General features: G+C 37.6%; 4 protein-coding genes and 1 pseudogene across 4 annotated transcripts; 3 read left to right on the forward strand and 2 right to left on the reverse strand.

The window, feature by feature from the left end:
* On the forward strand, window positions 4556-5946 carry LOC105161263 (peroxidase 5-like). Its single transcript, XM_020693186.1, has 2 exons — window positions 4556-4834; window positions 4967-5946. The coding sequence occupies exons 1-2, from the start codon at window positions 4589-4591 to the stop codon at window positions 5738-5740; spliced, it is 1020 nt and encodes a 339-aa protein (XP_020548845.1). The 5' UTR covers window positions 4556-4588; the 3' UTR covers window positions 5741-5946.
* On the reverse strand, window positions 6624-7969 carry LOC105161264 (annotated as a pseudogene).
* Window positions 8560-10095, forward strand: LOC105161241 (peroxidase 5-like). Its single transcript, XM_011078866.2, has 2 exons — window positions 8560-8867; window positions 9127-10095. Exons 1-2 carry the CDS (start codon window positions 8646-8648, stop codon window positions 9886-9888), a joined length of 984 nt encoding a protein of 327 aa, XP_011077168.1. The 5' UTR covers window positions 8560-8645; the 3' UTR covers window positions 9889-10095.
* On the forward strand, window positions 10241-12612 carry LOC105161265 (peroxidase 5-like). The gene is made up of 2 exons (XM_011078902.2): window positions 10241-10253; window positions 11747-12612. The coding sequence occupies exons 1-2, from the start codon at window positions 10241-10243 to the stop codon at window positions 12403-12405; spliced, it is 672 nt and encodes a 223-aa protein (XP_011077204.1). The 3' UTR covers window positions 12406-12612.
* LOC105161242 (coatomer subunit beta-1) lies at window positions 13115-19602 on the reverse strand. The gene is made up of 6 exons (XM_011078867.2): window positions 19430-19602; window positions 16611-18669; window positions 15705-16214; window positions 14765-14850; window positions 13708-13914; window positions 13115-13384 (listed from the first exon to the last, which is right to left on the reverse strand). The coding sequence occupies exons 2-5, from the start codon at window positions 18654-18656 to the stop codon at window positions 13710-13712; spliced, it is 2847 nt and encodes a 948-aa protein (XP_011077169.1). The 5' UTR covers window positions 18657-18669; window positions 19430-19602; the 3' UTR covers window positions 13115-13384; window positions 13708-13709.

The raw sequence follows: 24931 nt of genomic DNA on the forward strand, positions 1-24931 counted from the left end.
ACATCATTCAAAGTTAATGTTTTTTCCGAAAAAAGTTCAAAGAAAATCTTCCCTTTACTCAAAACCTCGGCCATGGTGGAGTTTCCCATGAAAACGCAGATGCTTCATGCAGCTCTTGGAACAACTCTTTGTTGGAGCAGAAGTGTTTCGATGCACGAGTGTCTAATATCCAATCTGTTTGAATCTCCACCATATTTGCCTCCACGACTACTGCAGCAATAACCTCCTCTTGTTCGGCGAGATTGACTTGTGGGGTAGATTGTGATGCTGGTTTGTGATTCGTTTTTTGTTGATCCTTCCTTTGGAAGCATTGGTACGATTTATGGTCTAGTTTTCCACAGCAGTAGCATAATTGTTTGTTCTTTTGGATCTTCCCATCATTCCCTATGAAGGATTTTTGTTGACCGCCCTTTTGGAATTTTTTGCCTTTGTGTTGAAACTTATCTTTACTAGATGTAAAAGATTCAACTAGGTTAATTTTAAAGGAAATAGAAGAGTTAGTAATTTCTTTATCTTTCAAAAAGTTGCTTCTTCTATTCTCATATAGCTGATAAGCTTATAAAGATTTAAGTCATTTTTCTTGTGCTTCAAATGGTTTCAGTACTCGTTGTAGGTAGGGGGAAACTTTTCCAAGAGCACATTTGCTTGTAAAATTTTACACATCTTTATACCTTAGCTTAGCATATCTGCCACTAAGTTCTCGTACTCATGGACTTGGTCCATTATTGGCTTGCCATCAACCATGTGAAACTGCAGCCACTTACCAACCACGTACTTTTCTCTGCCAATGTCGTCACCTCAATACCTTGTCTCCAGTGTATTCCAAATTTTCTTTGCACTCTTTTGATTGGCAAATAGATCAAAGAGAGTGTTGTTCATATGGTTAAGCATATGGCCTCTCACCGTTTTATTGTCTCTGTCATACTTTACCTTCGCATCCTCTTTAGGCTTTTGGTTCTTTTAGTTGTGACTGGAGTTATGGTGACTGTAGAGGTTTCTGCAAGAGCTTCAAGTTCTGGTGGAATTGTGAAGAGCACGTAGTCTACATCAAGTTGCTCGAAGAAGATGAGAAGCTTCTATGACCAAGATTTGTAATTGGTCCAATTGAGCGGTCGTTAGAGACAAGTGCAAACATGACGTTTTCTGGTTTTTTGGTGTATATCGATTTCTGCTTTCAGATATTGTGAGGAAAAATCAGAAAATGATATCGTTGTGTCGTGGAATAACCACCATCCTGAAAGCAAAATTTTGGTACGACTGTGGTGCAATCGTTACAACCATTTGTTTCCCAGAATTAACACAGCACTCTCTAACATGTGCACTCGTTGTAGAGAACAGAGAGTTTGTACCAACAAGTTGTATCACACAAAAGAGAAAGAAGAAGAAATCTATAGAGAGGAAAGAAGAACTCATGTTCAAATGTGCTTCTAAAGTGAAAAATCGAGGCCTATTTAGAAAGGAAGGCCTCGGTTTGTCGAGAGTTAGCAAGAGAAAATCTGCACAGACCTTGTTGAGAGTTAGTAGGAAAAAATCTACACAAAACGGCTATAAGACTCAGAATTTCCTCAACCATATCAAACTGGGTTAGCTTTGATTAAAAAGTTTGGATAAGTGTAGGATTTAAATGTATTTTTAGCAAAAAAGATATATAATCACAAGGGTTGGGACGGGTGGGTACGTGCATGTGGTAATTCTTCCAAAATCCACCTACCCACACTTCTATAACCAAAATTCTATTAAGTCCGCATATTAGAGCCCCTATTCTGCTCTAAGATAGGAAACAAAATACGGTTGTGTTGTTTGTTGCTGAAGGAGTCAAGTTCCTACGGACCATCAGCTGCGGTAGTGTGGTTGGAGGAAGTCTGTAAAATTCAGGACTTGGAATACCCGGAAACAAAGCAGTCAAAGCAAGGTATGAATTTATGGGGTCTTAATTTATTTCGAAAGCATGTTGGCCTTATCTCTGAGCATGAAGGGTAGAGTATCTAATGATAGCAAAAAGATTCTATTAAAGGACTAATATTGTTAAAATCTGGAAACTAGAGGACCATAAGTGTCGACCGTGAAAAGCGTAGGATTAGAAGTGATAACAACCTTATTTAATGAGACCAAAAACGCAATTTTGCCTAACTTTATCTACTTCTAGTACTATTTTAAGACTAGTTATATTTAAGAGGCTACCAAAAATAAGGTTTCTATGTAGAGAAAGCACATATAACACATCATTCAAAGTTAGAGTTTTTTGGAGAAAAGTTCAAGGAAAATCTTCCCTTTACTCAAAACTCCGGCCGTGGTGGAGTTTCCTATGAAAACGCATTCACCGTTGGGTGCTTCATGGAGCTCTTGGAACAACTCTTTGTTGGAGCAGAAGTGTTTCGATGCGCCAGTGTCTAATATCCAGTCTGTTTTATTCTCCACCAAATTTGCCTCCACGACTACTGCAGCAATGACCTCCTCTTGTTCGGCGAGATTGACTTGTGGGGTGGATTGAGATGCTGGTTAGTGATTCGTTTTTTGTTGATCCTTCCATTGGAAGCATTGGTATGATTTCTGGTCTAATTTTATATAGCAGTAGCATAATTGTTTGTTCTTTTGGATCTTCACATCATTTCCTTTGAAGGATTTTTGTTGACTGCCCTTTTGGAATTTTTTGCCTTTGCGTTGAAACCTGTCTTTACTGGATGTAAAAGATTCAACTAGGTTAGCTTTAAAGGAAATAGAAGAGTTAGTAATTCCCTTATCTTTCAAAAAGTTTGCTTCTTCTGTTCTCATATGGCTGATAAGCTCCTGAAGATTTAAGTCAGTTTTCTTGTGCTACAAATGGTTTCAATACTCGTTGCAGGTAGGGGGAAACTATTCCACGAGCACATTCGCTTGTAAAATTTCACACATCTTCATACCTTAGCTTAGCATGTCTGCTACTAAGTTCTCATATTCATGGACTTGGTCCATTATTGGCTTGTAATCAACCATGTGAAGCTGCAGCCACTTACCAACCACGTAAATTTTTCTGCCTATGTCGTCACCTCAATACCTTGTATCCAGTATAATCCAAATTTCCTTTGCACTCTTTTGATTGGCAAATAGATCGAAGAGAGTGTGGTTCATATGGTTAATCATATGGCCTCTCACCGTTTTATTGTCTTTGTCATACTTTACCTTCCCATCCTCTTTAGGCTTTTTGGTTCTTTTAGTTTTGACTAGAGTTAGGGTTAGTGCAGAGGTTTCTACAAGAGGTTTAAGTTCTAGTTGGTCCCATTGATCGGTTCGAGCTTGGAAAGATCAAACAATGCCTTAGAGACATAAGCAGACATGATTTTTTCTGGTTTTTGGGTGTATATCGATTTTTGCTTTCAGATATTGTTAGGAAAAATCAGAAAATGATATCGCTGTGTCGTGGAATAACCACCGTCCTGAAAGCAAATTTTCGGTACGATCCTGGTGCAATCGTTACAACCATTTATTTTCCAAGGTTAACACATCACTCTCTAAACACATGCACTTGTCGTAGAGAATAGAGAGTTGTAACAACAAGTTGTATCACACAAAAGAGGAAGAAGAAGGAATCTATAGAGAGGAAAGAAGAACTCGTGTTCAAATGTGCTCCTGAAGTGAAAAATTGAGGCCTATTTAGAAAGAAAGGCCTCGGTTTGTCGAGAGTTAGCAAGAGAAAATCTGCACAAACCTTGTTGAGAGTTAGCAGGAAAAAATCTGCACAAAACGGCTATAAGACTCAGAATTTCCTCAACCATATCAAACTGGGTCAGCTTTGATTAAAAAGTTTGGATAAGTGTAGGATTCAAATGTAGTTTTAGCAAAAAAGATTTATAATTATTACAAGGGTCGGGACGTGCATGTGGTAATTCTTCCAAAATCCACCTACCCACACTTCTAAAACCAAATGTTTAAGGATAGTGTATAAAGTAGTTGAAAGATTATTTTAAAAGCAATGTGGGACGACAACAAATATTGCTTTACTAGTTGACATTCCTAACATGTACATATTAAATGAAATAGATACATTAAAATATGAAACAGTACGTAAATAAAAATGAAGAGGGATACTTTGAACCATCCAAAACAAACATTCTTAACTAACAAAATTAATATATCCACTTTGACATCTTCATGATGAGTTGGTAAAGAATAAAATTTGATAAACTCCTCTCATTTGAAAGTTTCATTATAAACCATTTCAAAACTCCCAATATGATGTAATATTTTAAACAAAGTCAGACACATTAATTATTAATCCATAGCTAATTTCCTAAACCAAACCCAACACAATACAATTTACATGTTTAGAAATTGAGAAAAGTATGGGGGAAGATGAGAGGGAATTAAGATATTATGAATGGAATTGGTACAAAGTCAGATGACTGATCATCATTAAGAACACTTCAAACCTTGTATATACTAAGTAATCCCTACAGCTAAAAACACGGTTATCTGTCATCATAACTGTATTAAACTAATGCCAATCCGTGCAACTTTTTCAATCATTTTGTACTATATATACACTTGAATCAAACATATACCTCATCCATCAGTCTCAAGCTATCAGCATCCTGTAGTTTTCTTTCACAACATGAATTCCAAGATGTCAAAGTTTGCAGCAGTTCTTGTGCTGGTGCTCTGCCTGATTTGCAGCAGCTCTACGGCTAAGTCTAAGTCATCAGGGGGCAAAACGCAGAAACTCCAAGTAGGATATTACGCTAAGACGTGCCCGTATGCAGAGATCATTGTCAGGCAGGCTGTCGAAAAAGCCGTGTCCAAGAATCCTGGAATTGCCGCTGGCCTCATCAGGATGCATTTCCATGATTGCTTTGTCAGGGTATGTATGAACGTGGCTAAAGTAGTATTGACTTCTATAATGAAGATTATTGCTGATGATAAATCATGTCTGCTTATCAACTATATGTACCCCTTCATGATATACATGTTGCTATGCACGTGATTACTATAGGGTTGTGATGGTTCCGTGCTGTTGGATTCGGTGCCTGGAAAGCCAGCTGCGGAGAAAGCTAGCCCTATTAATTTCCCCAGTCTCCGAGGTTTCGAGGTGATAGACGAGGCAAAGGCCCTGATCGAAGCTAAATGCCCTGGGACCGTGTCTTGTGCAGACATTCTAGCCTTTGCTGCTCGAGACAGCGCCCTGAAAGTAGGGTGGATTGGGTACGACGTGCCATCAGGGCGTCGGGACGGGCGTGTTTCTCTTAGCTCTGAAGTTGTGCAAAACCTTCCACCTCCATTCTTCACAGCCAGCCAACTGAGGGACAACTTCAAGAGAAAAGGGCTTTCACTTGACGAAATGGTGACGCTCTCTGGTGCTCATTCCATCGGTGTTTCTCACTGCTCTTCCTTCTCCAACAGGCTCTCAGGGTTCAATGCAACATTTAATCAGGACCCTTCTCTGGACCCTGGATTTGCTGCATTCTTGAAAAGTAGATGCCCGGCTCCTGGTTCTAGCAACAGCGATCCTGTGGTGAACAACGATGTTCTAACACCTAATCAGTTGGACAACAAGTACTATGTGAATCTGAAGAATCATAAGGGGCTCTTAACCTCAGATCAAACATTGTTTGATAGTCCATTGACGAGCAAGCTGGTGGTGAACAATGTTAAGTACGGGTCGGTTTGGGCAAAGAAGTTTGCTGCTGCAATGGTGCATATGGGATCCATTGATGTGCTGACAGGAAAGAAGGGAGAGATCAGAAGGAACTGCCGTGTCGTGAACTGATGATGGTTTTGGCTGCTGTTTCAATTTTATTCTTTTATAATTATTCATATGGTGGGCTGCAGACATTGGAAAATAGTTGCAGAAATAAAGAAGTGGTGAACATGTTTTCCTTGTATGATTTGTTCAAATTAACTTGTAAACAGGTCCTTTTCGTGTGACTCCAAGGATGAATGAAAACTGTACATCGTACTTGGTCTTTTGTTCTACTGGTTTGGTCCTTTCAAAACCGCGCTGTCAAGAAAGAGCATGAGTTATCTTTTAGCCAGGAAATGTTGGAAAGTATGTCTGTCTACATCCATAATGTTTTATTAGGAGCAACTACTCCAAAATTAATTAATTATAAGGACAGAAAATCACACCAACTATTATAAATTTAATATTATAAAACAATATCATGCATACTTGGAGTTACATTACTCAGATAATTAAATCAGTATATATGAGATTTTTGAATCCCGAAATCCTATGGTGGGAAGGATTTATTTTTATTGGAGGCGCCACGGGTCTCTAAGGTATAAACTATATATAATTAGTCAAAATTTTTTGATATTGCCTCTCGATTTTGTTATAATTCATTAACATCATATATGCTTTTTACACCATCTATATATTCCTTATTCATGGTATTAATGAGTTGCATTCTCATTGCATGGGTGATAATCACAAGTTGGATCTCCCCCAACAACGATCGACTTTGTTTTAAAGAGATGGGATCAATTCACAAGTCCAACATGCAACCATTGTTTCTCTTACTCATGTTCTTCAACTTTCAGCATAGATAATGAAGAGAATCATCATCAACTCTTAGTTCAGTAAATGTCACTTATTACAAAGAAGAAGCCAATCATTTTATGTTACCAATAAAGTAAAGTTGTCCAGAATCTCCACTTGCATGGGAGGAGCAACAAATATGAGCGGAATGTCAAAAAACGAATCCAAAGTTACAAAATGAATACCTCAAACATTTAAGTATGGATTAGATCCACATGAATATTTCAAATAACATGAATCAGTTGACAACGTGGCAGTTCCTCCTGATCTCACCTTGTTTGCCGGTGAGAACTTCAATGTTGCCATACTCACAGTTGCAGCCGCAAACTTCTTATCCCACACATTCCCATACTTAGCATTGTGCACCACCGTTTTTGCTGTCAAGGGGCTGCTCAGCAGAACCTGATCTGACGTCAGTAGCCCCCGATTCGCCTTCAATCCCACGTAGTACTTGTTGTCCAGACGAGTAGGGGTGAAGGAATTAAGATTCAATGTGGGGTCTACTGTCGGACTGCAGTCGCATTGGCAACTGGTGGAGGGCAGATTGTTTCCCAGAAAGCAGCATAGTTAGGGTCCAGGGTGGGATCTTGTGTTGGATAGAGCCAACTAGCAAAGGAACAGCAGTGAGAAATGCTGATAGAATGGGCGCCTGAAAGAGTCACCATTTTGTCGAGGGAGAGTCCCTTTCTTGCAAAATTGTCCCTCAGTGTGGTGGCATTGAAGAATGGGGCAAGCAAATTCAGGACGGGCTTATTTATGAGGGACACATTCCCATCACAATGGCCAGATGGGCCATCGTGGTTTATATTCCCAAGTTTGCAGGAGCTGTCACAAGCTGCGAACGCGAGGATGTCGGGGCATAGCTCCAGGGCATCGAAGCTCCAGTTCTACTTTTGCTGCATCTATGACTTCAAAGCCTCGTAGACTTTCCTGGTTTGGTATGCTTTGCTTTTCTGTATTTGGTCCGTCCAATAGTACGGAAGCATCACATCCCTATTAACACACAGAACACCAGTCATGAGAATTAGTAATTTTAACAACATGCAGCATAATTAATGTTGCAGATGGGAAAATCATCGATTCTACAAATTAAAACCATAATAAGAAGTTGATGAGCCAAAAAATACACATAGGTGATATATATGACTGCATACCCTGACAAAACAGTCATGGAAGTGCAACCTGACAAGGCCGGCACCAAGGTCACAGTTGAGAGAGACGGACTTGTTCATGTACCTTTTCACCAATGGCGTCGGTAGGAGGAAAAGAATATTTGTAGAACCCGAGCTGAAGCGGTGGATAAGCCGCAGAAGTGATTGAAATGAACAAAATGAAGAAAGAAAGCATAACATGGAAACTTCTTGGAAGCACTGTTCACGTATCTGATCAAGAGTACTAGTGAACAGGTTTGTACGTGCTAAATGCTGTTGTTGCTGTGGAGAGATTGGTTACAGGCATTTATAGGAGGTAGAATGTCGTGGAAATTGAGAATTAAGTGTCCGAGCCAACGTGTGTGGAAGTAAGTAGATTACAAGTTTATACAAAGAGTAAATGTACATGTCTTGGTTGTCTCCACCATCAACCTTTACACGTCAAAGATAACAAGACATAAAATTAATGTCAACGACTTATGAAGTCTTTCTTAATCAATAATAATGCAAGCAATACTTGGAAGAATATATATATATACACACACATACATACTATGTACTACTGCTCAGACATAATTTGTTTCATGTATTAATTAAACAAGTCAAACTCTAAATAGAATGTCAATTCAGAGAAGAACAGTCAGAACAACGGCTTCCTAATTAGTTCCCTTAAATCTTTTAGTTGGAGAAGAAAGGCTTCAAACTCAAAGGAGATTATTTTAAATTTTACTAAGAGATTGTAAGGAAAAACTAAGTGAATAACGTGTAAAAAGATAATGGATGTAAAAGAACACAAGTTTATAAATTTAGTTGCAAGTTGCTTACATCTATACACGTCCTGGTTTTGAGAATTGATCCACCATTACACCAGATTAAGAATATTAATTTATCTTCATCCCGCCTACAACTACAAATACTACCCCTCATGAATCCATCTGCAGCATCCATACCTTTCTCACTTCCTCTTTGCATACATCATAACAATGGCTTCCAACACCAGGAATATCCCAGTTATTCTTTCTTGCTTCATTTTGTTCGTATCACTCACTTCTGCAGCCAATCCACCACTTAAAGTTGGGTTCTATAAATACTCTTGCCCCCCTGCGGAAGCCATTGTGAGAAAGTATGTGAACAAATTCGTTTCTCTAAACCGTGGCCTTGGTGCTGGCCTTGTCAGGTTGCATTTCCATGATTGCTTCGTCAGGGTACGCATGTTATAACACCCTGAATCTACTGTTTGCTAATCAACTTCTTATTATGGAATTTCAGAATTGATTTCTCCATCTTCAACTTTGTGTTAGTTGAGATGTTAATGCTCCTTGTTGTAATTATTTCTCAGCACTGAATGCATGGGTTCCTGAAATCATATCTTTCGCTAAAACAGCTAATGCATGCTATATTTGTGTATGTTTCGTACCCAAATCTGAAAAAGTTTGAAGTTTCTCGTATTTTATGTGTTAATAGGGATGTGATGCTTCCGTACTGTTGGATGGACCAAATACAGAAAAGCAAAGCATACCAAACAAGGGAAGTCTACGAGGCTTTGAAGTCATAGATGCAGCAAAAGCAGAACTGGAGCTTCGATGCCCTGGAATAGTGTCCTGTGCCGACATCATCGCCTTTGCAGCTCGTGACAGCTCCTGCAAACTTGGGAATATAAACTACGATGTCCCATCTGGCCGTCGTGATGGGAATGTGTCCTTGATAAACGAGCCCCTCCTGAATTTGCCTGCCCCATTCTTCAATGCCACCACTCTGAGGGACAATTTTGCAAGAAAGGGACTCTCCCTTGACGAAATGGTGACTCTTTCAGGCGCTCATTCCATCGGCATTTCTCACTGCAGTTCCTTTGCTAGTCGGCTCTATCCAACACAAGATCCCACCCTGGACCCTAGTTATGCTGCTTTCTTGAAAACAATCTGCCCTCCACCAGTTGCCAATGCGACTGCAGCTCCGACAGTAGACCCCACAGTGAATCTTGATTCCATCACCCCTACTCGTCTGGACAGCAAGTACTACGTTGGATTGAAGGCGAATAGGGGGCTACTGACGTCGGATCAGGTTCTGCTGAGCAGCCCCATGACGGCGAAAAAGGTGGTGTACAATGCAAAGTATGGGAATGTGTGGGCTAAGAAGTTTGCGGCTGCAATGGTGCGTATGGGAAACATTGAGGTTCTCACCGGGAAACAGGGGGAGATCAGGAGAAACTGCCGTGTTGTCAACTGATTGACTCCGGGTTTTGGCGCAGTATCTGTATAACAAGATTGCTTCAGCAACGTCTTTTGTTTTAATTCTTTTTCTAACTATATTTTCTGTCTTCCATTGGTGTGGTTAATTTGATTCAATATATGTTTTTCATATCTTTGTTTCTCGATTCCAAGTGGAGATGTATCTGAAAAGTTCATGGGAAAAAGATAATTTTTGGTTGTATCAGTTGGCTTATTTTTAACTTTATGCTTCATGGAAATTTTCCCTAAAAAATTGACGTATTTCACTTATTTGCTTCCGAATAATTGTAGTTCGTGAGGCGAGAAAGTAATTTTCACAGAATTTCTTTTTGAGCTCATTTGACCTAATGATGGATCCCGAAGGTAGAGAATAGAGTCAATCATTTGCTTTATCTCCTAAAGAGAAAGGAAAAGCTCGTAATTTGACTTGCTCTTCGGTGATCCCTTGGGTTCTCATCCTAGACCATACTACATGAAATTCCTTGAGACGTTTCTGTGGATCTTCACCTGCAAGGCCACGAAAAGTGGAAAGTGAATAAGGCTAGATTTAAGTTCAAAATCAACATCTAAAGTTGGATCAATGCAAAGAGGTAGTTGAATTAAGTCAAGAGAAGTCATCTCATTAATTTTTTATTAAAACAAGTTTGTTTCCCTTTTATACTAACTTGTAGTTATTATTACGCTTAGAAAATTTAACACACAAACTCTTGGGTCTAGACCTACGTTTGGATCAAGTTTCGTCGGCATTTATAGGAGGTAGAATGTCGTGGAAATTGAGAATTAAGTGTCCGAGCCAACGTGTGTGGAAGTAAGTAGATTACAAGTTTATACAAAGAGTAAATGTACATGTCTTGGTTGTCTCCACCATCAACCTTTACACGTCAAAGATAACAAGACATAAAATTAATGTCAACGACTTATGAAGTCTTTCTTAATCAATAATAATGCAAGCAATACTTGGAAGAATATATATATATACACACACATACATACTATGTACTACTGCTCAGACATAATTTGTTTCATGTATTAATTAAACAAGTCAAACTCTAAATAGAATGTCAATTCAGAGAAGAACAGTCAGAACAACGGCTTCCTAATTAGTTCCCTTAAATCTTTATTATTACACTTGGCAAATTTACAACACAAATGCTTGGGTCTAGACCTACGATTGGGTCAAGTTTCGTTGAATTCTTTGAACGTTCAAAAGTTAACTATTTTGCACGGTTTTATTAAAACAAGTTTGTTTCCCTTTTACACTAACTTGTAGTTATTATTACGCTTAGAAAATTTAACACACAAAATCTTGGGTCTAGACCTACGTTTGGATCAAGTTTCGTCGAATTCTGAGAATGCTCAAAATTTAGCTGTTTGGCACGGTTTTATTAAAACTAGTTTGTTTCACTTTTATACTAACTCTTAGTTATTATTACGCCTAGCAAATTTACAACACAAATGCTTGGGTATAGACCTGCAATTGGGTCAAGTTTTATTGAATTCTGAGAAACGTTCAAAAGTTAGTTGTTTTGCACGATTTTACTAAAACAAGTTTGTTTCCCTTTTATACTAACTTGTAGTTATTATTACGCTTAGAAAATTTAACACACAAACTCTTGGGTCTAGACCTACGTTTGGATCACGTTTCGTCGAATCCTGAGAATGCTCAAAATTTAGATGTTTTGCACGGTTTTATTCAAACAAGTTTGTTTTCCCTTTTATACTAACTTGTAGTTATTATTATGCCTAGCAAATTTCGATTGTGTCAAGTTTCGTTGAATTCTGTGAACGTTCAAAAGTTAACTATTTTGCACGGTTTTATTAAATCAAATTTATTTCCCTTTTAAACTAACTTGTAGTTATTATTAAGCTTCGATGCCCTGGAATAGTGTCCTGTGCCGACATCATCGCCTTTGCAGCTCGTGACAGCTCCTGCAAACTTGGGAATATAAACTACGATGTCCCATCTGGCCGTCGTGATGGGAATGTGTCCTTGATAAACGAGCCCCTCCTGAATTTGCCTGCCCCATTCTTCAATGCCACCACTCTGAGGGACAATTTTGCAAGAAAGGGACTCTCCCTTGACGAAATGGTGACTCTTTCAGGCGCTCATTCCATCGGCATTTCTCACTGCAGTTCCTTTGCTAGTCGGCTCTATCCAACACAAGATCCCACCCTGGACCCTAGTTATGCTGCTTTCTTGAAAACAATCTGCCCTCCACCAGTTGCCAATGCGACTGCAGCTCCGACAGTAGACCCCACAGTGAATCTTGATTCCATCACCCCTACTCGTCTGGACAGCAAGTACTACGTTGGATTGAAGGCGAATAGGGGGCTACTGACGTCGGATCAGGTTCTGCTGAGCAGCCCCATGACGGCGAAAAAGGTGGTGTACAATGCAAAGTATGGGAATGTGTGGGCTAAGAAGTTTGCGGCTGCAATGGTGCGTATGGGAAACATTGAGGTTCTCACCGGGAAACAGGGGGAGATCAGGAGAAACTGCCGTGTTGTCAACTGATTGACTCCGGGTTTTGGCGCAGTATCTGTATAACAAGATTGCTTCAGCAACGTCTTTTGTTTTAATTCTTTTTCTAACTATATTTTCTGTCTTCCATTGGTGTGGTTAATTTGATTCAATATATGTTTTTCATATCTTTGTTTCTCGATTCCAAGTGGAGATGTATCTGAAAAGTTCATGGGAAAAAGATAATTTTTGGTTGTATCAGTTGGCTTATTTTTAACTTTATGCTTCATCTATTTGTCAATTAATTTGCAATTTCAATTTAATTTGGCCATAACTTCAGAACTTGGACGAAGAATTTAAATTTTGGCAGAATTCATGAGAAACTAAAGATCAATACATGCAATCCAACCCATGAAATCCCAACATTTTCCTTTAACTTTATGAAATATTTTTCGAATATAATTATTAATATTAACAATTAATACATAATAATTATAATTATTAGATCTAGATGTTTCATATTGAAAATTGTAATTAATTCACTAAAAAAGTCGGGTTAATTTAATGCTTAAGTCTAAACTTTTGGCAAAATAAAACAAAATTTCAAGTGGTCTAGCTGTTAATAATTTGCTCAAGCTTTCTAACTTAATGTACTCGAAATTTCATGAATAATTTAACATAGTTAATACTTCCCAGCTTGTGTGCAGAATATATTTATACCCCAAACAAAGCAAAGCAATGCAAAGATTACCACTCCTATCCCTTATCTGCTGAATGCATTTGAAGGCATGTATCTTTTGCAGCAAAAACGAAATACAATTAGTTCCAAGTACTTGAACAAAAACTCACCTAAAAATACAAACAATCTCTTTCCCAATCTCCTCTACAGAAAAAATATCTCAAATATAGTTTTTGAGTGTCCCCATATGAAAATTAAAAGATGTGAATGCCAAAGAAAAAAAATTATTCTCAACAAGCTAACTATCCTCCCATGAAAGTTTGCTAATGGCACCCATCAGTCGAAGAGCAAAACCTGCACATCATAACATAAAAAGACTTAATTGAAAAGAAACAAAAAATAGTCGACTGGAATGACAACTTGGACAATCTTAAAGATAGATGGTTCTTTAATAGACCAAAAATACTAATAATATGAAGCCTGTGGATGGACAGCCGCCCTCAAGTCTATTAATTCTCATCTTATAAAATATGCTGCCAGAAAAGAAGATTTTCCATGTAGCAGCTTGAAAGAGGCAGTCTGCATTATAAATAAGATATTCATAGGCATTCTACTTTATTCACACACGATCAAGTTAGATGTATCGCGCAACCTTAAAAAAGTGCTCTAGTATTTACCATCAGCTTCCTCCCTTCTGCTTGAGAGTGATCTTGTCACCCAAGCTAAGAGCAATTCCCTGAGTCTTGCTCCTTATCCTAATATATCCATTCAGTTTGCCATCTCCCTGCTTCTCAACACTGACATTTACCAAAGCATCCTCCCCAAAAACACTCTTTGCATACAAGTTAGCAGCCAAGAATCCACATTCACCTTCTAGAGCAGACCTGGAGATAAGCATAAAACACAACAAAGGCACATAACAATTAATATATTAAGAGTTACCACTAAGACTGCCACAAGAGAAAAACAAAAAAATTGATTAATGGCGAAGGCTTGACTTAGCTAAACTGAACACTGATCCTTTCAGTTTCTCATTTGCTGTGCAATCAACTTTTAGCAACTCTGGCTATCATTTAATATAACTGAACTAAGATCGAGCTTCATGCATTAGATGAAAGGACGACTTCTCTGGAAAAGTTAACTACCGATACAACTTGTCTTCACTAGCAACAATTTAGAAACAATGTCAAGCTAATCGTTCAGGACATCTTGAAACATCTTGTTACAAAACAATTTGGCAAACCTCTACAAAGAGGTAATGCCAGATTCAATTTTGCAGTAAAGTGATCTATAACTTAGCCTACAGTGGAATTCAAAAGCAAGTAGAACCTTGAAATAGTTGGTTTTTGATACAGTGTGCATTCTACACCATGAAAACTCCAGCCATAAGACAAGCACAATGTGAAGCATAACTTAACAGAATTGTGTTATTAAGCAGTATTTAATCCAAAAAACCCCCAATAGATTAAGCATTCTCATAATTCTTGTTTGGGAAGAAACCCTTTTCATCAATTGCAAATGAAAACAAGGAACCATAAATTATTCAATAATAATGCAGAGGAAAGAACTTCAGACCAAAACGAGAAAACATAAGTGGAAAATAGCTTCAGGAGAGATGACTATTTTACTTTTCCAAAATGAATTAGACAAAGATACAATTGTCATAAATGAGTGAGAAACCTTTGCAGTTATTGCAATAGTAATACAGTCAGGTAGAATCACAAAATGACTTACGAAGCAGTTAGGCATTTCATGTTGGTTGACTTGATAATATGATCAAGAAATTCTTTTTCATTTGTAATTATGGTGTTTACAGCAACCTGCCAAAAGAAGAAAATTAGAGAAAGGGAAAAAGACTGAAACCAAGCAGATAAAAACACATATAATTAGAAAGATATATGATTTTTATGAAAGAATAGTACTACTGTTTGGACCTGACAGATGTAGATTATGAATGCTAAGGCAAACATAAGGTAGACATAACTGCTGCTCATGCTCTAAGAGTAATGCACGTTATAGAAATAACATTACAGAAGATCAATTTGCTCAAAAGTGGATATAGGAATGTACTAAATAACCTACACTTGCAGGAGGGAGAATGAGAGTAAATAAAAAAGCAATGAAATCACCCACATGTGATACCAACCATACCGACACGATCAAGCTTCATCTCAGATCTAACGACTTCCTAGCGCATGATAATATTATCCTAATAGCTATCATATGATTTACCAATACTATATGCAGAATTACTTGAAGATTCCAAACATGTAACTTTTTATGTATAATCACATTAAACCACATTCTTCCAGATCAAGCTTTATCACTGAATGTACTAGAAGGCAGCCTGATTGCCATCATTTCTCCTCTGATTGATATGAGTTAAAATTTCCTTCAAATTTGTTGATCGATAAGGCTACCAATTTGTTATGAATGAGTAGCCATATATCATACTATCTTTACCAGCTCATTAAACTTGTGCAAGTTCTTACAAGGGTGACTAGCCTTGTTAAGTTCATAATCCATCCAAAGTATGTAATAATTCGTTTAAAATATAAAAGTTATAACTATAATTGAGCATTATGCCTAGAAAATTGTAGAAATAGTGGAAAATGCCAGGTATCTCTAGAACAACTGGAGATGGATAATGCAACAAGCTAAGTGAGAAAGATACCTTGTTTTCCCATTCAAATTCTGCCCACATGGTCCTAAAAGCAGTATCGCTACACACAGCAGGAGATATGTAGTCCATGATATCAATATGGATATCATTGAGAACGACAACAGTACGCTCGAGCACATTCGAGGTCTCGTAGACAATGTTTCCAAATATGACTCCTGTCTCAGTAGAGGAAACCTTAATGTTTGCTTTTATTTGTTTGCTTGACTCAGGTGCTAAAGTATAATTCTGAGGGCGCTCAACAAGTTTAAGATCACCCATTGTAGCCAACTCCAAACACAAATTCTGAAGGGTCTCTTTTGTTCTATTAATAACTGTAACATCCAGGACAATATCATAATGATGAACTGTCACATATGCTTCAGCATATACTGGATCACTAAATCCTGTGAGTTGAATGATCCGGTTTAGCTTATTTGCATCATCCGCATCCTTAACAAACTCGCCAGTAGCACGTTTTAGATCATCTTGAACCTCGTCTTCCAGCTCCAGCTGGCTCATACCCTGGAATCAGGTAACAATGAGAGACATGAAAAAAGTAATATATTGTGTTGTCCACAAAACAGATATCATAATTAAAGTCTTTAGTCACAAACTTGATGATCTGCTCTTGTGCATTAAGAAGAGGTCCTTACAATCATATTTTCAACGTAATAAACCAAAGTAAACTATACTTTCTAGCATCCAAAAACTTGAAATATCCTACATCCACACTTAAGGAAAAATAAACAAAGAGTGTATGAAAGCAGATACTGCAATGCGAAAAAATATAACCTGGTCAATAAAATAAGCATCTCCTGGAAACAAATCTAAAGAACAATTAAGGAACTTCTATACTCACTGAATATACACACACACACACACACATGTATACAACAAATGGCAAACGTAGCTCAGAACCTTTCTGCTCTTCAAATGGTAGAAGTCAATGAGATCATCAGGCTGTGAATGAGAAATCTGAGCCTTCGCCTTAATTTCTTCAGTTTCACGTAGCTGTTTATCTGAAAGCATTTTAACAAAGCTCTCACGGCAAGACTTCAACCAGATCTTCCTCTCAGCGTCCCCTGTGTTACACAGCAATCTTATGCAAAGAGCAATCCTGTCATAGGAATCATTATCAATTGGGTGAGGAAGAACTGAAGATTGCCCAAGTTGTAACATTGAGACCATAATCAATAATGCATTGCTCGATGCTTTGTTCACTTCAACTTTTGATGGTTGAACCTCCTCCAATCTTAGAATGAGCTTTGCTAGAGTGCAGGCAACAATTGCCCCAAGGAAAAAATCACCAGTGAGAAGAAGAGATCTCAAATTCTCAGTAGCCAAAGATCCTTGAACCATAATGTTAGGGGAGATTGTAGTTTCAGAGGCAGCACTTTGAGTTGCATAGGTCCCATCAGCAAGGATAGCTGGCCTCCTAGATGAAACAGTAATTGAGGTAGCCTGCTGGGGCTTCTTTGATGAATCGGCAGTTTCCACATCTTCAGATATGGAAAAGAATGGTAAATCCCCAAGGCACTGCTTTATAGTTGCAATGGCACCCTCAACTTCGGAAAGAGATAGAGAATACTCTCCAAGAATCCAAAGAGCACATGAACAAACTCTTGCTGCTCGAATCTGATAAAAAGTATCCAGAAGCCGGGTGATTATAGAAACCCTTAATTTAGGGTTGGTTTCAATTATCTCTCGCACAAAAACAGCAACATCCATCGCAGAGGCAACATTGTTATCTCCCAAGAAATCCATCAACAGGTGGACCACTGTGCTTGCCACTTCAGGGAACTTTATAGCACAAGAATGGATTGCTTGAATGAGCATCTGACGATACTCACCATTCTTCTCAAGCTCCCCACTTTGAGTTTTCATGACTTCCTTCTTCAACGTTTGCACCACCTCATTGACACTGCGGGGTGTGATCAATTCCAGAACAATATCAAGTGTTTTCCTTCTGATGTCCAGATTCGGGCTTGAGAGTGCCCTTAGAACATCCATAATCATGTCAACCATAATATCCCTGTGGGAAGACTTGAGTTCATTCAGGCGATCGAGCACAATGAGCTTAACATTATTGTCACTCTGTGAGAGAAGAAGCTGGCAATATGTGTTTGCTGCAGCTCTGATAGCTGTGGGAGCAGAAGACAAAGAAACAAGGGTTCCAGCACATTCATAGACAACAGCAGCTGAAGGGGCATTCAGTAAAGATATAATGATCTTAATATATTTCCCTTTTTCAGCTTTGTTCGTCCTGCAAACTTTTCGGATAAGCTCCAGGACAACCATCTGCAATAGTTCCCCCCAATCTGAGACTCTGTCTACATTGGTCAAAAGGTAGTTAACAGCACGATCCTGGGCACAATTGAAAAGCATCAGAAATGCATTCCTCTTAGCTGATTGATCCTGCTCTGTTGAGAGAAACCTCTCAATAGTCTCTGGTGCATCAACCAGCAGCTGCTCTCCTTGTGGGAGCTTGTAAATTGCCATCACAGCAAGAATTGCATTTCTCCTAACATAAGGGTGTCGATGCTCCAAGTTTGAGATAATGGAGGGAATCAGAGGTTCAATGATCTCCACCTCATTCAGCCGGCAGAGGAACCTCAGGGTAACACCACGGATATATTCATTAGGATGCTGAAGATTATTCCTGAGATTCTGGCAGATTAATATCATTTCTGGTAACACACGCCCCTTTCCATCAGTCTTATCAATGATCTCCAAATAGAGCAATAACAGTTTTTGGACAGTGTGGTCCTCAGAGGGTAACACATATCTAACAATAGTAATGAAGAGCTGAGGCAACGTTTCGCCATTTAGCAAAAGCATGATTGCGTTTTTCATGGCGTCAATCTTAGCTGGAACATCATTCCCTTCAAGAGCTTCCTTGATCTCATTGGCAAGTGCTGGTGTTCCCTTATCAAAATGCACCAGCAAAGAACAAGATTTCTCCATTTCTGCTTGCTATCTAGTCACATTAGACCCAAACATTTATTAATATAAACACGAACTTTTAACAATGTATTATGCTGGACATAGATAACTTGTTTAATGTATATTAATCTGAGACTTAGTCATTCTCAGCATATGAGTTGACTCAATAATGTGCCACAAAAGAGCTAACAGATTCAAACAAACTTCAGCTGTTAGTCATGGCATAATTAATTTCTGGTATTATTATTAAATGTAATTATAGTCTCCATATTTGCTGTAAACTAAAGATCTAACATAAAAACTTGAGTTAATAAAAAATATTGAAGACCTGAAGAAAGTGTACTCAAGCAATCATGTAACAAACAGAATCAGATTTAGCAACATCATGCCACCTCCCTGGCTACAGTTTATCACATACTGAGTGTTCTGAGACAAAATCACAATTAGAAATGATTAAAATGAAGCTTAAATCCATAACAACCTAAAACCAGAACAGCACACTGTCACCTCATTAACTGAATCCGAACAACAAAAACGCAAAAACAAAATCATCAACCTCATCACGCAGATCCACCAAACGCACACATCAACACACACTCCATTATCCACTATAGCAAGAGAAAACGAACATACACGAACTAATCATCGGTGCATAAGTATTCACCCAGTAATTAACAAAGAAATTGTTAGATGTGTTGAATACACAACATACAAAGGACAGAAATTGGGAATTCAGATCTAGACGAAAGTAACAACAAATTGAAACGAAGGAAATGAGAAGGAGAAGACGTTACCTAAAAACGTAATAGAGAGATCGGCGATCCGGCGAATGGGGTTTTAGTCTGAATAAATTTGAGTTGGCCCCGATTTCCAAAGGGAGGGCAGTATAAGGTAGTAAAGTAACCAGTTCTCAGATCTGCAGCCGTCTGTTTTCCCGTTTTTATTCTATATCGTATTCCTCGCGCTTTATATTTCTAAGCGAGAGCGAGAGCGCTTTCTAAGTTGTTTCTTTTTCAACTTTTAACCCCTCTCTCATCTCGTTTTGCTACTCAAAGTTTCGTATAATTGAATTACTACCAACAAAGTTAATTCTAGTTGGCATTTCGGAGTGTTGCCAAAATTTTTATTTTTAGAAAAGTAATTTTTGTTAAAAAAGTTGAAAATTACAGCAAATTAAAAGTGGATAGTCTTTTTATACAAAAATGAAAAGTAGATAAAAACTAAATTAAATATTGTTTTGCGAAAAAATATTTCTAAAATAAATTTAATTAATTAAATATTGTTTTGTTCTTACGCGTTAAAAAGATATTATATGTTTAATATTTGCACTTGTCTTTTGATAGTAATAATAATTATATTTTCTCAAAAAATAATTTTACTTCAATTAATATATCTCATTTTTAATCTTTTTACAAATATTTGTCGTTTATATTGTTGTAATTTTAATTAGTTACATGAAGAATCCATAGATTAAATTGAGAAAAAAGAGAAAAAAATATTTGGGTTCCAATGTGGTTTTTATTGCTTTTGATTTCTAAATTCGATTGTTATATTTCAAAATTTGTTTCATCACACGAAACTGAAATTTTTCCAACAATCTTGAAGAAAATATACAGGTTTTGAAAGATCGAATTTTTGTTGTAACATTGAAATAATTTTTGTAAACACTGTTTTTAAAACTCGGATTTTTCCTGAAATTATTTAAACCCTACTTTCAATTTCCTAAGATATTATAATAGCTGAACAGATTTCTGTTGCAATTTCGGTCACACCCCATGTCGACTTGATCGGTCTGTCGGATAAGTTTTCAAGCCAATTTTTCAACACTGGCAATAGTGAATCAAAATTTGGTTTAACGATGAAACGACTCTTAACAGTAATTCAGGTGACCAGACCCGAACCTACTGATACCGATTCCAAAACTACTAAGATAGCGTAGTGGACAGAGATGGATCAAATAGGCCGAAGAGTGATCTTGTCAGCTTTGTCAAATACGCTCTTCGACGTCTATTTTTCCGACTCTTATAGTGCTAAGTCTATGTGGGATGAGTTGGACCAGAAATATAATACTGAAGAGCAAGAGCTCGAAAAGTATTTTGTTTCCAAATTCATACGGTATCAAATGGTTGAGGACAGGTCTGTAGCTGAACAGACTTAAGAGATTATCAACCTTGAGCATGCTCTGGCTTATGTTGAGATGAAATTTCCTGAGAAGTTTTTTTGGTCATATCCATAGTGGACAAATTTCCCAAATGCTGAGAAAGTTTTAGCATGACACTCAAACATCAGAAAGGGAGACTGTCTCTGGATGATCTAATGATTGCTATCAGCATTGAGGAAGAGCACAGAAATCAGACCCATAAGATGTCGGTTAAGCATCAATCCAGGACCAATCTAATAGTGGGAAAATAGAAAGTGAATAAGGTTCACTCGAACTCAAAAGCCATTAATAAAGGCAAGGCCACTAAGAATAAGAAACCAAAAGCAAACAAACCATACTAGAATTGTGGGCAGGTTGGATACTGGGCCAAACTTTATCCTAATAAAAAATCCAAGACTAGGCAGATAGTTGTGAACATGGTTGTGGGAGGTTTTAGCGGTGCTAGCACTTCAGGAGCAACTGAAGGGTATGTATCTGTACAACCTGAACTCCTGACTATTTACGAACCTTGTGATTGGTTTATTAACACTAGAGCGGATGTGCACGTGTGTGATGATAAATCTCTCTTTATGTCTTATCAGGCCATCAGTGGAAGGACAGTAAACATGGGGAACTCTAGTACAGCTGAAATACTTGGGATAGGAAGTGTGGACTTGAAATTTCCTTCAGGGCTCATTCTGTCATTGAAAAGAGTTCAACATGTACCACTGTCACAAGAAATATTATTAGTGGTTCTGTAATAGTTAGGGAGGGATGTGAATTAACTTTTAATTAATAAAGATGTAATTCAACGATTTGGTATTTTTGTTAGTAAAGGTTATTTAGATGATTGCTTGTTCAAAGTTTGAGTTGAGAATAATAATTAAAACGATGTTTCTGATTCTATTATACTGAATGTTGAATCATCTACTCTGTGGCATAGTAAGTTATGTCATTTAAATTTTTATTCAATCAAACGGATGATGAATTTGAATTTAATTCCTAGTCAAAATATTGAAAAAATCACAAATGTGAAGTTTGTGTTGAAACTAAACAAGTTAGGAAACATTATCAGTCAATTGAAAGGGATTCATAAATACTTGAGTTAGTTCATACAGATATTTGTGAGTTCAATGAAGTTTTGACTAGGGACCACAAACGATATTCTATCATCTTTATAGATGATTGCAGTAGATATTGTTATATTTTTCTCATGAAAAAGAAGGATGAAGCCTTAGATAAGTTTATTTTGTTTAAAAATAAAACAGAAATCCAAACTAGTAAGAAACTTAAAACGACTTAGGTCTGATAGAGGAGGAGAGTATGAGTAGAGTAAGTTCAATAAATTGTCAAAATTTTGGCATAATCATAAAGAGACTCCTCCGTATTCCCCTTCATTTAATGGAGTAGCTGAACAAAAGAATAGAACATTTAAAGATTAAAGTCTCCTACTAACCTCTGGGTTACCAAAGTACTTGTATGGAGAGGCTTTGAATACGGCTTGTCATATTAACAATAGAGTCCCTCTGAAACACAATACGAGTAAACTCCTTTCGAATTATGGGAAGGTAGGAAACCTAGCCTCAAATACTTTTGAGTATGGGGTGCCTAGAGAAAGTGCTGGTCCCAGAACACAAAAGAACGAAATTAGGCCCTAAGACTGTTGATGTTGTGTTCTTAAGCTATGTGGAGACAAGTTATGCATTGAGATTTTTTATCATTAAATTAGAAATTCCATGCATTAAGGTTAACACATATTCCTTAGATCTTGGGAGATCTTCGATGTATCCGGCTCGAGTTCTTTCCAATCAGTCATAATTTTTAGAACGAAAATTATGTAGGAATTTACTCGTTCCGCTTCTCCTGGCTAGGATTCTACCATGGACTTCAGTGGAGTGTAGACGCCTCACTGCATTTCCTGGTAGTACTTGTCGAACCTCAAATTTTTTTAGCCACTCTTGTTCTTCTTTTGGCGTGAGAATTTTATAATCAATCCTCTTGAGATCGTTGTAACACTTGTTAAGAATTTCCATGAGAATTCTCTTCTTTGTATTTTCAGAATTTGAAAATATTCTCTGTTTTCATAGTAACTCGAACTTTCGTTCGGTTCCATTTTCTCTTAAAGAATCTCCTCCATTAGTAGATAAATAATATCAAAATATAATATAATCATATATTTCTTCAATAAACCTAGGCTTTGATACCATTCTAGGCAAACATTAACAAAAAATTGTGAAGTGAGTGCATATGGACTAAAACCGCCTTTTAAAAGTTGCATAAGGTAAAAATATCCAAAAATCTGCCAGAGGACTAAAAGTAAGCAATTTCGAAAGTTACTGGACCTAAACAAATATGGGCATAGTTATCGGACAAAAAATAAAATTAGGCATACTTAGCGGACTAAAATAATACTTTTTCCTTTTTACTTGCTAAATATTAAAGATTGTTTACACCAATGTTAGAGCTTTCCTAAAAAATAAATTAGAATCAAAGATAGAGAAAGCTCGCATTATTAGATGGCAAGTTGAATGCCAATATTATTGTTATAATATTAACGTTATAAAATCTCATAAAAATGTTCTTGCAGATTTCCTGACGAGAGATGGAGGCAACTGAGCAAACTCCACAATGCTGAGACTCGGGCACCTTCGGGAAAACTTTGAGGAGCTTGACAGGAAGTTCGGGCAGCTAGCGATGAATGCCTAAGTTGTCGGAAAAATCCAAAGAGCTGGTCTAGACACAGTCCAAGTCACAATAAGAAGTTCCTTATTAGCATCCACATCGCTATGGAACGACTTACGAGAACTAATTCGGAATGCATCACCTTCAGGGATGACTCACGAGTTGAGGGAGCATGTCCTAAAACATGCCTTTAGAGTGCAGGACTCTAGACTTGTACTGTCGGATTCAAGTACCGATTGCACAAGGCCATCACCAAACTCTGGTGAAACGACAAAAAAATTGAGTCACAGGAAATGCAAATTCTTGTAGGTTCAAATCAACCCAGCACCTCCACAGTTAAGGAGGGAGAGATTAGCCTTAAGCCCATGACAGGCATCTCTAAGACTAATACTAACGAATTTATATCTTCTTTGGGAAAAATTAATTTTCCGCAAAGGAGTGAACCCAGGCAAGACCATTATCGAAACATCTGGAGAATATAACAGAGTCTGGATGTTAGAAAGGTCGAAACCAGAAGATGTCCGAGAATGGTATGATTTTGGAGCTCTTGCTTCATTTCCTATTATGTCACCAAGTTTTTTGGAGATTTCTAAACTTCCGGAGTGGATAAGTGGGACGGTCTTTGATTCATGGCAAAATAACCCCCACTTAAAGAGAGGCGATGTTCTGGAGATAAAATTTATATCAATTGCTCCAAAAATAGTAGGAAAATGGTCTCATCCAGCATTTCATTTCATGAAGTTGCAGAGGCCAGATATGGTGGCTTTTAATAAAATCAAAGCTGCCTCAGGAGAAGCTCCCTTGGTGTCAGCCATCAGTGAAAATAGTATCTCTACGAGAAGAGTTTTGGGATTATAGGTCTGTCTCACTGAGATGGACAAAGTTAAGTATCCATTCAAAATTTTCTCCAACAAAGTGAATGGATCATTCCTATTAAATTCCATGACAGGAAAAAGCACTGAGTTCATAGAAAGTTTATTTGAGAAGAAAAGAATGTTAATCTGAGAGAATAAGCTGCCGGCGAATGAAGCTACAAGGATGAAGACGTGCAACATGTTGCATGTTGGGCAATGACAAAACCATTTGTGTCCTTGCTGTGAAAAGTAAGAGAAGCCCTTGTTCGGGACAAAAATTCGAATAACACAAAATAAACCTGAACCAGACCAAGACAAGGGAAAAAGAAAAATTTTTGCAAAAAGAAGTAAAAATTAGAAAATATGAAAAAGCAAGGATAAGATAGTCGGCAGAAAAAGGCAGAGGCCAACAGTCAACAAAGCAAGAAAACCAACTGAAAATCACATGACCAACAAGCCATTATGACCAACAGTTGGAAAGGACGAGGCAATGACAAACGCAGTGACATCATTCGAAAGAGACAAGATGATGACGAATGCAATGATGTCATCAAAAAATAAATTTGGAATCCGAATTTGAAGTTTGTGGACGCCTATAAATAAAGATGCAATGAAGCAGA

The sequence above is a fragment of the Sesamum indicum genome, linkage group LG4 (assembly GCF_000512975.1).
Source record: "Sesamum indicum cultivar Zhongzhi No. 13 linkage group LG4, S_indicum_v1.0, whole genome shotgun sequence".
Lineage (NCBI taxonomy): Eukaryota > Viridiplantae > Streptophyta > Magnoliopsida > Lamiales > Pedaliaceae > Sesamum > Sesamum indicum.

Coding starts and splice junctions, on each gene's coding strand:
- LOC105161263 (XM_020693186.1), top strand. CDS start 4,589: ATGAATTCCAAGATGTCAAAGTTTGCAGCAGTTCTTGTGCTGGTGCTC. Junction 4,835..4,966: donor TCCATGATTGCTTTGTCAGG/GTATGTATGAAC, acceptor TGATTACTATAG/GGTTGTGATGGTTCCGTGCT.
- LOC105161241 (XM_011078866.2), top strand. CDS start 8,646: ATGGCTTCCAACACCAGGAATATCCCAGTTATTCTTTCTTGCTTCATT. Junction 8,868..9,126: donor TCCATGATTGCTTCGTCAGG/GTACGCATGTTA, acceptor ATGTGTTAATAG/GGATGTGATGCTTCCGTACT.
- LOC105161242 (XM_011078867.2), bottom strand. CDS start 18,656: ATGGAGAAATCTTGTTCTTTGCTGGTGCATTTTGATAAGGGAACACCA. Junction 16,215..16,610: donor ACCATTTGAAGAGCAGAAAG/GTTCTGAGCTAC, acceptor ACCTGATTCCAG/GGTATGAGCCAGCTGGAGCT. Junction 13,915..14,764: donor ATGAAATGCCTAACTGCTTC/GTAAGTCATTTT, acceptor GCTTATCTCCAG/GTCTGCTCTAGAAGGTGAAT.